General features: G+C 36.1%; 1 protein-coding gene across 5 annotated transcripts in view; it reads right to left on the bottom strand.

The window, feature by feature from the left end:
* LOC149084774 (transmembrane protein 65) overlaps positions 1 to 14,231 on the bottom strand; it is a 102,094-nt gene extending 87,863 nt beyond the window's left edge. For all 5 annotated transcript variants that reach the window (XR_016192757.1, XM_089232516.1, XM_089232517.1 and 2 more), the window contains exons 1-2: positions 13,991 to 14,231; positions 8,645 to 8,757 (exon numbers count right to left, since the gene is read on the bottom strand). Coding sequence is in view for 4 of the 5 variants with exons in the window: in XM_089232516.1 (XP_089088642.1) it covers positions 8,645 to 8,757; positions 13,991 to 14,225 (348 nt within the window). In the remaining variant the exon portion in view is untranslated. The remainder of the gene's footprint in view (positions 1 to 8,644; positions 8,758 to 13,990) is intronic.
* Between the last annotated feature and the right edge of the window lie 347 nt (positions 14,232 to 14,578).

Here is a 14,578-nt window from a genome sequence, read left to right as displayed (position 1 = left end):
CTGCGACTCTCTGGTGCCAACTCTTATTACTGATACTCTTCGAGATTTCTCGTTTAAAGTGTTTTCCCGCAAAAAGTATTGTACGAAATGGCTGTAATGACGTGTGTACTGAATCACATGATTTTGCTCACGGCCCCTCTAGTAACCCCCTCCCTCTCCCAGTCCGAACAAATCAAGGGGTTTTTTCCTTGCTTCTGAAAAAAAGGCTACATTCCGCATCAGCCTTTTTTATTCGCTGTACTGTCTTGAGGACACATCTCCCCTCAAAACTTCTATTCACAGACGATATTGTTGAACAGAAAAATATTTATGGTTCGCGTCTGCAAAAATACAGTTGTTCGAAATCTTTTAGTAAAATAGTTGAACGAGTTTGTGTACATAAAGGATTGCTTTTTTTTCCCACGTGGATGAATCCTACAGTTCTAGCCCAAAAGAACGGTAAGCAAAGCTAAAAATTTGAATTTTTGTTAAATTTTTATTTTGAGCATTAGGAGTTAACTATAATAAATCTATGTCAGAAGAGTTTGGCCCTGCATCAAGGCCAGTTGCGATGTTTGTTGAATTGTGTTTCATAAAGTTTAAAAACGATTATTTTTAATAGGGCATATCTACAAATTACAGAGTAATCTTGTTCATACATCACTCAGTTATATGACTTTCATGTTTATACGACGTTTAACTTTGGTAGCAATTGGTAACAATACATTTTAAACAACATCACAACAAATACATTTTAATGTTAAAATAATTCATTCATTTATTTAATGTAAAACCTCAATAATTTGACGTTTTCACTTCGACTAAAACTCAGAAACTTTTGAAAAAAGAAAAACGTAATTTATATCCATCAAATGCGCACAAAATTTTTGTATGCAGTGAAAAAGCGTTGCTGCAACAGTTCTAGCATATTGTCACCGCAAAAGACATAAATTTTAGGGTGATTGCTGACATATACGAAAATTGCCAGTGAGATGGCTGGTGACCATTTAGAGTGGACACTTAGGTGATTTGTTTATTGCCTCTTTCTGAGAATACACAGATGTGGAGAGTCCCGAAAAAATGGGTTTCAATTGTTTTGACGGCCATATGACCTTTCAGAATTTTTTCTCTCCCTATGTTTTCAACGTTATCCCGAGAGGGTGAGAAAGTCTACTGTAAGCATTAGGGGGATACAGGTCAGCCGAAAATAGGTACACATGCACAGCAAGTTCTTTCGATCATTTCCTGTAGAACTTTCTTTCGATGTGGTGCTTTGCTTGCTGACAGGGCCGTCTTAAGAGCATCATGGGCCTCCGGGCCAATTGATTTTTCTGAGGCCCAACCTAGAGAATTCTCGAAAATTTCAATTACTTCCCATTTTTGTGAGACCCCCCTCTTCTCTTGAGGCCCCCGGGCCGTGCTCGGGTGGGTCCATGCGTTCAGACGGCACTGCTTGCTGACTGTGTCAAATTCATCGTTCGTAATGTCGGAAAAACAAAAAACACTCTCTCTAAAAAAACTGGAAATTTTGGAAGAATTTTAAATTGATAACGAAAGTTCATCTTGCAAACAGGCCCGTCATTTAGGGGGAGTGCAACGGCCTTCCCTGGCTTTTGAAAATACACTAAAAATGGTATAAATATGTACAAATATATATATACATACATTGAGTACATGTGTTTTGACCCTCCCTGGAAGAATTTTGCCCACCCCCTTGGAAAAAGTTGAAATAACGGCCCTGCTTGCAAACCAGTTGAACATGTTCGTTTCAACTTTTTGAAACGATTATAAAGTAGAGAAACAACCAAAGAGCAAGCTCCTGATTGAAAATCATCTACTGCCAAAAAAAAAGTCCAAGATGGGGAAATTTTCGCAAGTCGAGAAGATTTTGTTGCAATTTTGTACTCAATGTCGTGTCCCAAAGGTAATGTTGTGGCAAATTTTATTTCTTTAAATGATTTGAAATTTGATTTAATTTCCTCTCAAGTATGAAATATTTTTTTAGAACAGAATTGGAATGCAATTACACACATAAAATTTTATAACATTTTATATGTATGAGGGGAGGATAATTTTTTAAAAAGGCTGTTATATCATAGGCGGAGATTGATTTGGAAGTCTAGGGGGGCAAGGCCATTATTGCTGGGGGGCACGATGATGATGATGTCAGCTCATATATACATATATACATTAGATCAGTCGACTCCACCTGTGATGCTGCCCCCCCCCCTCCGTATCTCCGCCCATGTGTTATATTCACTTCGACTTATACATAAAACGTTTTGACTCGGCCTCTTGAACGTCGTATAAACGACTAACAGAATTGTAAAGTTGCTCAGTTGAATAGATGAAGTGAACATAAATATTTGAATAGATGAAGTTAACATAAATATTTGAATAGATGAAGTTAACATAAATATTTGAAACGATGAAGTGAACATAAATATTTGAATAGATGAAGTTAACATAAATATTTGAAACGATGAAGTGAACATAAATATTTGAATAGATGAAGTTAACATAAATATTTGAAACGATGAAGTGAACATAAATATTTGAATAGATGAAGTTAACATAAATATTTGAAACGATGAAGTGAACATAAATATTTGAATAGATGAAGTGAACATAAATATTTGAATTATTTCAGTTCTCACACACAATTTTTCAGGCCGGTGCTTCAACCAAGGCCAATGAAAATAGTTTTCAGTATTATTACTTTAACTCTTTAATTCACTAAATTTATTTATTCTTTTTGCACGCCTGCAGTGAATCGCCTGGCATAACGGAATCGCTTCGTTTTATCAAAAAAATCATTGCATGGAATAACTTCACGTTAAAGCAGGGCGTCTCAAACTTTTTCCACCTGAGGCACCCTTTCCCCCTATTCAATGCTTATCCGCGAGCTCCACCGGCTCTCCAGAGCTGTTTAACAAAGAATATTTTCGAAAACCTCACACCATGACAAAGGTTTGAGAACCCGTGCGTTATAGGAATAATCTTTGATGTTCTAAATTGAAGTTAAACGTTTGGATAGAAATTTTGTTTTGTGTAAAACACGTTTCAAACTGGTTCGTCATGTGTAGAGATTCTACAGTAGTTTCATTTGGTGTAGTATGAGTATACTTGCTTGCTTGGGGAACAACGAAACTATAGAGATGCGGTGGATATTTTATCTGAGAGAAACTAAGGATAAATTTGATACTGTGCATATATCTATATATATAACATTCATTTTCTGTCTGTCTGTGTGTGTGTATGTTCTCTATACAAATCTACAATTTTAGATAGATCGTCACCCAATTTTGCATATATACCAAATTGGACCCGACTTGAACGATAGGCTACTTTAAAATTTTGTCAAAGCAGGGCAAATGCCCCAAACGGGCAAAAAACTGTCTGGCAACAATGGTTTTTGGGCCTCAACAATCACTTTCCGAACGTTTACTTTGATTACCGTGGTTCCCTAGCAATGCGTTTCAGACTTGTGTATGCCTTTACAACGGTTTGTCACTTCTTTAATTCTGTTAGTATATGCATATGTATAATAGTTTATGCCTTTATAATGGTTTGATACATTTTCAATCCTGCCAGTAACAAGGCTTTTTTGAATAGACGTCATAATCATCATCAGCATCGCTTTGAGGGTCAAGAAAAGGGTGATCCTCATAGAAATCAGTGTTAAAATTGCCGATTTTACTGTAGAAATGCTGAAATTTTGTGGAGTTTTCTGTCACATCAATAATTTTAAAAATTGTATTGAATTCTAGATTTCTGAAATATTGAGTTCAATTAGAGATATACGAAGCCTGGGAGATTAAATATTAAGTAATTAGCTGGACCTACTTTTGAGTTGGATATATTCATGCAATAACATTGATTTCAACTGCATAAATTCATAGTTTAGGATGTTTTAAAATTAATTATGGGCCCATAAAGTACATCGAAGAAATTCCACAGCTTCAATTAAGCATTTTTGAAAGCTGAAACTGGCAGATCGATAACTTAAAGTTCAGGGGGGGGGGGGATCGAAATACCTAGCGCCCCTTAAAAAAAAGGGGAAAAAATATATTCGTTTCTATATTTCTTTAAATCTAGATTTGTTTATTTCATGAAGTCGCCATATTGGTTAACTTAGACATGGTTTGCATGTCCCTCAAAGAAAGAGGGAGATATCACGTGATCCAAACAGCCTCATTGAAGAAAACCCAGGCAGCGCCGGGTATTATAGCTGAATGAATGAACGCCAGGGTCTCTGCCACCGGACTTATCCCGTTGCCGAGATCTCTTCCAGCCCAGCTTTGTGGCAGAGTCTGGAACAAAGTGAGTGTGTAGCTAGTGTTGTGTATGATATTTCAGTGCTGCCATCTATACTTCAAATTGTGAGTGAAGTGTAATGATTGAATATTTGTAACGTTGTAGGCCTGTTGCTCTCTGTGGCGAGACTTTTTAACGGGGAGATCGGCTCGCATTCGCGCCTTGAAGTTGGGAACCACAGAAAACCAACTTCAGCCAACCACTACTGTGGGGTTCGAACCCGGATCCTCGCATCGCGAGTCCGTCACTATAACCACTCGACCACCACAGCGGTCGGGTATTATAGCTAGCATCTATATATAATTGATTTTCTGTCTGTGTGTATGTTCTCTATACAAATCCACAATTTTAGATCGATCGTCGCCAAAATTTGGATATATACCAAACAGGGCCCGGATTGAACGATAGGCTACTTTAAAAGTTCGTCAGAGAAGGGCAGACACCTGAAATGGACGAAAAATCGTCGGGCAACAATGATTTCTGGGCCTCAACAATCACTTTCGGAATGTTTACTTTGGTTACCGTGGTTCCCTAGTAATGCGTTTTACATGTCCCTTTACAATGGCTTGTCACTTCTTTAATCCTGCCAGTATTATATATTTATTCCTTTGTAATGTTTTGTCACTTTTCCAATCCTCCCAATAAATGAAGAAAACATGGGCAGTGCCGGGTATTGTAGCTAGTATTATGCATGATAAAACTGCAGTGAAATCTCGATATAACAATATTCTGCGGACGAAGAAAAATACCATAATAGAGGTATTATCGTTAATCGAGAGACTTTGACATTGAACTCTAGCCATCAGGGCCGCAACTACATGCTTGATCAGCTGAGGTAAGCACATATATTGACATTCCCCCCCCCCCCGTAATTTTGAAGAAGAGGCTATAAAAGATTAATTTTACGCACTCTTCTGGTCCTGGGCAAGATACCTGCTTGTCCCCCCCCCCCAGTTGCGGCCCTGCCTGCCAACCATGAATCACGATCACCATTGGCATATGCAGAGGGGGTTTAGGGTTCTAACCCCCCCCCCCCCAGAGCCGAGATTATAGGGAAAATTATTATAAAATTATTGCTGGAAAAAAGAACGTAACCCCCCCCCCCCACCCTCGTGAAAATGGCAATCAAAAATTTCTATGGGAAAACCATATCGCCTAACCAATTCGTTCTTTTAACTGGCCCATAGGGGAGCTCTATTGTATTGCGTAAAATTATATACAAATCACATAATCATATCTCGAAATGTGATAATATTTAACACACACACACAATTATATTTTATTATTTAGTGAAACATTATACAGTGAAACCTGGATATAACAATATTCTACGGATCAAAAAAAAAATATTGTGGTAGAGGGATTAAAGAGGTAACATTATCCTTACGTGTGATCAAATGTATGCTATTGTCATTTTTTTCTATATCGGCATTGTTAATATTATCGGAAAATGCGCTTTTATGTATTTATTCATTACAAAAAATTGTAATTCATTAGTTTATTTATAAAATTCACTTAGATGTGTATTGTTCCTGTACAGAAGCTTACCGCATAGTGCTTTTGTGTTGTACACATAGTGCAGCAATACAAATAACGTTAGCTTTCGGTGATCATTTAGTGCAAAATATTGTAGTAGCGATTTCAAAATTCTCCTAAGAATATCGTGTTATAGAGGCGTTTATCATAGTAGATGATGTCGTTGTACTGAGAGTTTAACATTAAGCCAGGCAATTCCAAACAAGATTTGAAAAAAATATCATTGTAGATGTATTTATTATCGATTATCGTTGTAGCGATGTTTTGCTGCATATACAAATGCCGTATCGTATGCTGGATTTTTTCATGGGGAGGGGGGGAAAGGAAGGGCATTCCACTTTTTTTCTTCCCGAAAGGGGTTTCTTTTTTTTTTTACTGAAAAAATACACCATAATCTTTTCTCAAGGGAGGTGCACAAAATTTTTCGGGGGGGGGGGGGGCGCAAAAAAGAAAGAGTTTTTCAATATCGAGCCACTCCATTGTCAAATGGTAAAACTCCAGCTGAAATGTATTTGCAACACAACATCTGTATTCAACTCCATGCTCTTCGACTCAGGAAACACATTAAGAACACTGAAAGCACAATCAAGTCTAGACAATTAAGCGTGGGAGACAGAATACAAGCCTGTTGTTATATAAACAATTGCACTGTATGGAAACTTGGTACTGTCTCATTCAAAAATTTGGAAAGCTTCACTATCAAGTGAAGTTGGATGATGGCTATTCTTTCAAAAGGCACATTGATCAACTGAGAAAAACAGAGGTCAAGAACAAAAGTCAGAACAAAAAAGTCAGTCTCCTTCATGGCAACTACAAAATTTAATGACAATGAGGACTCTGACGAACAGATTCAACAACAACCCAGATGGCAAGAGTTTTGTTATCCAAGAATGTATCAGCAACAACCTGATTACTCCCAAAATTCACATGTTCAACCGCAACCAAGAAACAGTCAGGATGTACCAGTCACAGACCAACCTGATACTCAGCTTCGAAGGTCAACATGGCAACACATACCTGCAAGAGTATGTCACAGATTAATTGTTCAATGAGGCTTTTTGGATCACGTGATATTTTCCTTTTTTTTTTGAGGGACATACAAGGTAACCAATATAGCGACTTCCTGTGCGATTCATGAAAGAAACAAATCTAAATTAAAGATACATGGAAATGAATCGTTTTTTTTTCTTTTTAATGGGAGCTAGAAATTTCGAATTCTTTTTTAACTTCAAGTTATCGATCTGCCTTTTTTTCTTTCAAAAAATACTAAACAACAAATTTAACCTAAACAAACCTAAATACGTTGGGTGTATTAATTTTTACAAAATTAATTTAAAAACATCCTAAACTATATGGATTGATGTAATTGGATAATATAAGACAATACAGAGACATTAATTCTCATTTTACCACTTCAGAAGATATAAATATAAATTTGAAATCAATGTTATTGCATGAATATCCACCTCAAAAGTGGGTCTGGCTCATTATTTTATATTTAATTTTTTAGGCCTCATATCTCTAAGCGAGCTCAATATTTCGAAAACCAAAGATTCAATTTAATTTTTAAAATTATTGATGTGGCGGAAAACAAGACTGAATTTCTACATTTCTATACTAAAATCTGCATTTTTAACATTGATCTCTATGGGGATCATCCAGTGTATGTCCCTCAGGAGCGATGCTGATGATGATTATGATGTCTATTCGAAAAGCCTCATTAAGCATGGGAGAACTCTTGTATCTGGCAACAAGATGTAAAAACAGTAGTCAAGACCATCCAGTTTATGTGTTTACGTCCTGTATCAATGCCCAGTCACATTGGGGAGGTCGCTGCATTATGGCTTTGTCTATATTCTATACATTTATTAATCCAGTTAGTTCTCGTTATGTTTTCATTAATAAATAGTATATAATAAAATCACACGTCTTTAATCAGTCTCACCTCGGATAAAGTAATTATAATTGATGAAATGTTTTTCATATATATCATCAAGATATTGTGTATGAGATATAAATTTTTTTGTCAGGTTCACGATATAGATCTATGTCAGATTCCGAATATAGATCTGTCACATTCACGATATAGATCTATGTCAGATTCCGAATATAGATCTGTCACATTCACGATATAGATCTATGTATTTCAAACTAAATTAAAATAATTACATTATTCCAAGTTGTTCTTCAAAGCAAAGAATATTCATATGGAACCAAATACATATTCGACTGAAAAATTAAAGACTTAATCAATAAATAATTTGCACTGTCATAACTGAGCTAGGACAAGATCGTCCTATATAACAGTTATGACATCTGATATTCCTCTGACATTCCGATAGTACAATATCGGGACCATATTGTTATATATGTTGTTGTGCTACTGGGGTCTCTATTTATTTCAAGAAAACTCAGATTATTAAAAAATGCATATAGTGCATCTAAGTTGTTTCATTTTGTTCAAACGTAATGTTTTTCAAGTCAGCACAAATATCACCAAGGTTTGTGTGTATTGAATAGCTATCCTACTCAGGGCCGCAACTAGGGGGGAACAGGCGGGTCTCGTGCCCTGGGCGCTGGACCAGAGGGGGGGGGCAAATTGCATTCTCAAACTTTACCTTCAACATTACAAGGAGGCGCCAAAATGCGCACTTGCCCAGGGTGATCAAGCATCTAGTTGCGGCCCTGATTCTACTCATTGTCATATTTCTGTGCAGGGTTAATTAAATAGGGATAAGTATAATTTTCAATCTAATACAGATTAAAATATTGATATAATTTTCAAAGTGAATGATAATAATGTATTTCTTACTGCTACAATCATTATTAGATTGTCCAAAAACCCAAAACCAATAAATGGCATTGCATTGTGAGCAGCAACTGCTCGTAACTGCTGCGATGTGGGTGGACAAATGCTTCCAACATCTGAAAAAAAAAAATTGTTCAAGGTACACATTCAAATAACAATTTTTCAATTTTGGCATCCATGGCCATCTTAACACTAGAAAGACAGATTGCAAGAGTATACCTAGAAAAACAAGATGATGGGGTTAAAATGACCTCCCATAGTTTTATGGCAATTTTCGGATACCTTAATGTTTCAAATCATCATATATCATCTTTAAAACAGAGTTATAATATAAAAAACAAAGGGTGAAACCACTGACCTTTTAATAATATATTTTGTTTTTTTCATGGGTGAAGATACGGGGGGGGGGGTGCGCAGGAGGGCATTGCCCCCAAGCATCAAAGGTGAAGTCGACTCATCTAATGCATATATGTATAGATGAATTGACATCATCATCGTGCCCCCCAGAAATAATGACCGTGCCCCCCCCCCAGACTTCCAAGTCTATCTCCGCCTATGGTTTTTATCTAGCACTCAAAGCATTCTGTACAAATCACCTCTCTCATGCACATTTGCCACACACTGGTTTTTTGCATTGCGTACAAGATTGAAGTGTTTTATTGTCTTTGCAGTTCCTTCTTACTTGGCATTTCTGTCGTTTTTTGTCTCCATCAATAGGTGTTTTGTATATTATCGCATTTTGAATTGAAGTTTCAAGTTGAAATACTCAGCACAGAGTTCTTCACATAACTGCAATATGTAAGTTCTCTGAGTGATTTTTTTTTTCTGTGACTTGTTTGTACAAAATCAAAGCATTTATTGCTGACATATCCAAAATGTTAGAAAATACATGCTTTGGCCAGCGACGACTTCCAGTCTTGGTCATGCATAATCGCACCATTTGATCCACGATCGACTCCATATCTAGTTTCGTTATAATAGGCAACTGTTTCTGGGGTATTTTTTTTGTTTTCGTTGAAAGTTGCATCAGTATGAAGTGAACTCAGAAATAGAACATTTTTATTCTTTTTCCCTGATAAGATGTCAGAGTGATATCAGTTCCAGTTTTGAATATGATCGACGAGTATAGATCTTGGTTTTCCTTTTTTTGCAGTTGGTGGCACCTCACAATGGTCTTTTCAAAGGGTCCCAACCAAGCTTGTCAATTTTGATTTCAAAAATGCACATAATCTCAGTGATGTAAAATAATTATCTGTTATGTTTCGACCTTTTCCTAGATAAGATTCGACTAATTGAATTACAACATGTTCATGGACATTTTGATTTGCTGGTCTGGTGTTATCTGCTCCAGTGTAAGGAAAACCGTTTAGAATATATTTGGAGTCAACGCAGACAAGAAGCCAGAATTTTATCCCAAATTTATCTGGCTTACTTGGGTTATATTGTGTAAATGGACATCTTGCTTTTGAGGGTAAAAGTTGTTCATCGGCAGTTAGATTGGGCCCTGGTTTGTAGCAAGCCGCACTGTTTTCTATGAATGAATTCTATAGTAAAGATGCAAGAGCAAATTTACCAGTTTTCAATCTTTCAGACCTTTCAAACTTAAAAATCGAATCTCATGAATTTCAAAATTTCATTGAAATGATCTCTTGTCATTGTTTAGGAAAAAAGGAGGACCCCAAACCGACGACCACAATGAATTCAGGGGAAAGTTTTTTACACCATATATACCTCATGTGTACATAATGGATATCATTGCATCTAGTTCAGGCACAGAAACTGACCAAGAAGTTTCATTTAGATGGCGATGAGCTTCAGCTTCTGTACATTTCTGTATATGACACATAATTTTATCGCTGAAAATAAGGCGCCACGAACTCAGAACACTTTCATTTATGTTTTTTGACGCATAAAATGTGGGGCCTTGATTTTCTCTCAATATATTTTGAGATCCTCGACGTCCTAAAGTTGAGGAAGGTGCTATGATTTTCCATATGCTCCCATCTGCTGCAGTTTCTTGACCAGCGAAAGATGGATTGAGCTCTCGGATATAGAAATCCTATAAATGAATTCTATAGTAAAGATGCAAGAGCAAGATCTTAGATCGTTTCTGTGGCTTCAACAAGGTATCATTTTTCATGATTGTACTTTTCTTATTTCTCGATGGTGTTCTATTTTGTACCAACTGATGCACTATTGGAGAAATAATTTTATTTTGATTCAAATCTTTGTCACCAGAACCGCTACTTGTTTCTCCACAGTTCGGCATAGGGTGGATCTCATGCTCTTCTGCACTTTCATCATGACTGCTTCCAGAGATTCTCTCATCTAATCTTTGCAACTCCTGGAGTATTTCTTCTTCAGTAAATATATGTTTTCTCGCCATTTCTAAACTATTTGAAATGATCACATACACTCAAAGTTTCTATGTCCCAGGACAAACAATTTATCGGATAATATGGAAAAAATGCTTGACAAAAACCAAAAATTACACACCTGATGACGGCCACTTGCAGATAAGAATGAGGGGAAAAGAAAGGTCACACGGAAAGTCAAATGCAAAAAAAGACTTTCAGAAGGATAACCTACTTAGAAATCAATTGACGATGACAGTAGTATTTACCACATAATGTGCTAAGATATAGGGCCTAAGAAAGGGTCACAATGACCCCCTTCTGTCTTTCTAGGTATATCCGCTCGTATCTTCGTTATTAAAAAAGATAACGCAAAAAACTTTGGGATACAATAAGAACATGCTAATTCAGGAACAGTAGAGAAATTCCAGGTGATTCAGTTTATTCTTAGCAGAGATATGTAAGCTTAAACAGCATGCAGGGTCATAAAGACGCCCATCTGTCTTTCTAGTGTTAAGAGCATCATGGGGCCCCCCCGGGCGAAGTGGTTTTTCTGAGGCCCTACCTGGTAAATTCTAGAAAATTTCAACCGAACCTCATTTTTGTGAGGCCCCTCTTCTCTTGAGGTGCCCGGGTGGGCCCATGCATTAAGATGGCACTGACATGGTCTCTTTTTTAAACCATGTTTTTTCTTTTTCAATAAACTTTGCACAGATATATTTGCTTGGAAAAATATCTTCCCGTTAAGTTTTTGTTCAATTGAGATCATCAAAAAGATCATACAGTAGGCTTAAAATACGTCACATTTATAAGAGGGTAGCATTACCTGGAGCCCCTTCCCTCCCCAGTGCTTTTTTTCACTATATTTTTATTATATGTAAAAAATGTTGTTTAATTGCAGAACGGTACTTCAGTTTACAAACATAAGGGGTCATTCAAGTGTAACGTCTGCATATTTTCAACTATTTTTGACCCTCCTACTTGTCAGCAAAAGTAAGCAAAACTTCCCCTTGTTCTCGTCAGCCAAATTAAGTAAGCTCTGCTTCCCCCATTATAGAATGATGGAAAGGGGTTCCCTTTGAAATTCACACTTCCATCAACATACAACAAAAGCATAAAAAATTCTTACACAGGCTTCTGCAAATTCCATTACTGTAGTAATTGGTGTCTTCACAAGTGGGCCCTCAAGTCAAACAAGGGATCTAAACTATTGAAAGTTTCATTAATATGCATAATAATAGGGAAAGTAGCTTAAATTGGACCACTCCCTTCGCTAAATTACTGTCATACTATTCGTCAAAAAATCAAAAAACTGAGTGGGATGTTAGGTATTATATTTGTTTGAAAATATGATTTTTAAAACATATCTCCTTTCATATTTAAATGTTATCATGAAAACCGAAAAAATGAAACTGATCCAAATTAGAAAACTAATTTCCAAATTTGGACCCCTTGTTTCTCAAGTTGAACTAGTTATTAAAAAAATAAGTTTAAAATCAATATCTTCAAACTTTGCTTTGACAAAAATACATTATGTTCAAAAAGTTCATGAATGATGAAAAATATTTAAGGAAGAAAAATATTTGTAAATTAAAAAAAAATAGTTATTATCAAGAAATTATGAAATGATTTTTATTATCACAAAAAATACAACCTAAAATTATGAAACATTTATGAGAAAAAATATTGAAGATGAGAAACATTGGGAAATTAAGCACGAGAAATATTAATAAAAGGAAAAAAAGCATTAAAAAACAATAATTTCAAAATAAGAGTTTATAGAGAGAGAAAAATTTCTACTTTGATTATTTCGACGAACTTAAAATTAAAATCAGTTTCAAAAGACGTATAAGATTGTTTTCACTTTGTCTGTTCATGCTTTCAGTGGTTTTTTACTGCCGAAATGTCTGGCATAGCAGGGCAAATGAATGAGTTCATAACTTTATTCTATTTTCTCGTGAGGGACAGTTCTATATTGCCTCCCAAACTCTGATGACTAGTCCAATATGGAAAATATTTTCCCTTTTTCCATCTTTCAAGCCAACTAGGATAGTCATTTACTCTTATCAAGTCTTTCATTCCAAAGCAATCTTCAACTCCTGAAAACAAAACACTAGCTTCAAACTCTTCAAATCAAAAGAACGATCATGATCAATGATTACCTTTTTATTTTTTCCCAACCTTTATGTTCCTGTTGTTTTCAAAAATCAGGTTCTTACATCTACTTCTTTTGCATTTGTTTTGCTGCAGTTGTTCTTTGCATGGAGTGCTTGTTAGACCCATCTTGTTGCTTTTTGTGGCTTTGACAAAGAGCCTGAGGTAGCAGTGAAACAATCTGAAGTGATTCCACAAAATTTTCCTGGGCTTCTGCTGTTATCTTGCTATGCAATTGTGGTAATCAAGCATCACTCTCCACTGATAGATGAGCCAATCTGGTGCTTCCCATTTGTGCCCATTACCCTCTGGGATTTCTTTCAGACTGTGGCCCTCTTCAGCCCCTCTCATCAATGTTAAATACTTGTAAACCCTTTAGTATGTTCGAGGAGGATGTCACCAGCGCCAGGCATGAGGCGACATGATTACAGGGGCAGCTGTTATTACATTTTATTTTAGGTTTGAAATCAATTTAACTCGGATAATAATGCAGTTATTATAAACTATAATTAAAACAATAGACGGATTAAAGTGCAATCAATTTTTCAGCTAGTTTTTGGACCCTTAATACCTTTGTTTTTAGATATTTTTTCTTCCTTAAAAAATTATAAATGCCTATTTTAGTGCCTTCTTGCCGGCCTATTTCGATCATTTTTAGTGCCTTAACTTTCGGGCTCTAATCATCACCATCTAACTGGCGTTACAGCAAATTTATTACAAAATCTTACAATCGGTTTAAAACATTGCATTGCTGCATACTACTAATTAGCATTATGCAGTTTAAATCACTGATCATTTTACATACATAGATGAACTGCATCAATAAACAAAATGAACAAACTTTGTACAGCCGATGCTTGGTTTTCGAGTCGTTGTAATTCTTCGAGCAAAATACTTCTTTCGGAATGGTTTAAGCGAAATAGAAATTCTTGAGCAGCTTTTCGACTGTACAATTTATCGCGAATTTTGAAACCTGAAAATCCGCAATGAACGGGTGTTACCGAAAACAACCGCGAAACAAATATTCGTAGAGGTGTGACATTATTTACAAACAACAATTGTTTAAAAGGCGCCATTTATAAAATTCGTTGCCAGATACGAAACACAGCGTTCGAGGAATTTAACACCTTTGGATCAGACAAAACTCAGCTGACCATATTCATTCTTTAAACAGTTCTCTTCGCGTTCTCCTTAAGGTGCGTATACATTGGAGCTCCGATCTCTCTCTTTTACATTGAGTAAAGTTGCATACAGGGCCGGTCTTAGAGTGGTGTGACCGGTGCAATTGCACAGCGTGCCAAATGATAAGGAGCGCCGAAACACGTTAGATATACATTACTAGAAAAATATCTTTAAGGTACGTATTTGAAAAACTGTCTAAAATATATATGAAAAATGACCGAGATAAGAAAAAAAATGGGAGGTTTGA

This window comes from Pholcus phalangioides, unplaced genomic scaffold (genome assembly GCF_987345545.1).
Source record: "Pholcus phalangioides strain wild (caught in Gottingen) unplaced genomic scaffold, Ppha-v1.0 ptg000007l_1, whole genome shotgun sequence".
NCBI classification, from domain to species: Eukaryota; Metazoa; Arthropoda; class Arachnida; order Araneae; family Pholcidae; genus Pholcus; species Pholcus phalangioides.
The sequence above is the reverse complement of the archived record's forward strand: the minus strand, read 5'-3'. Positions and strand labels throughout refer to the sequence as shown.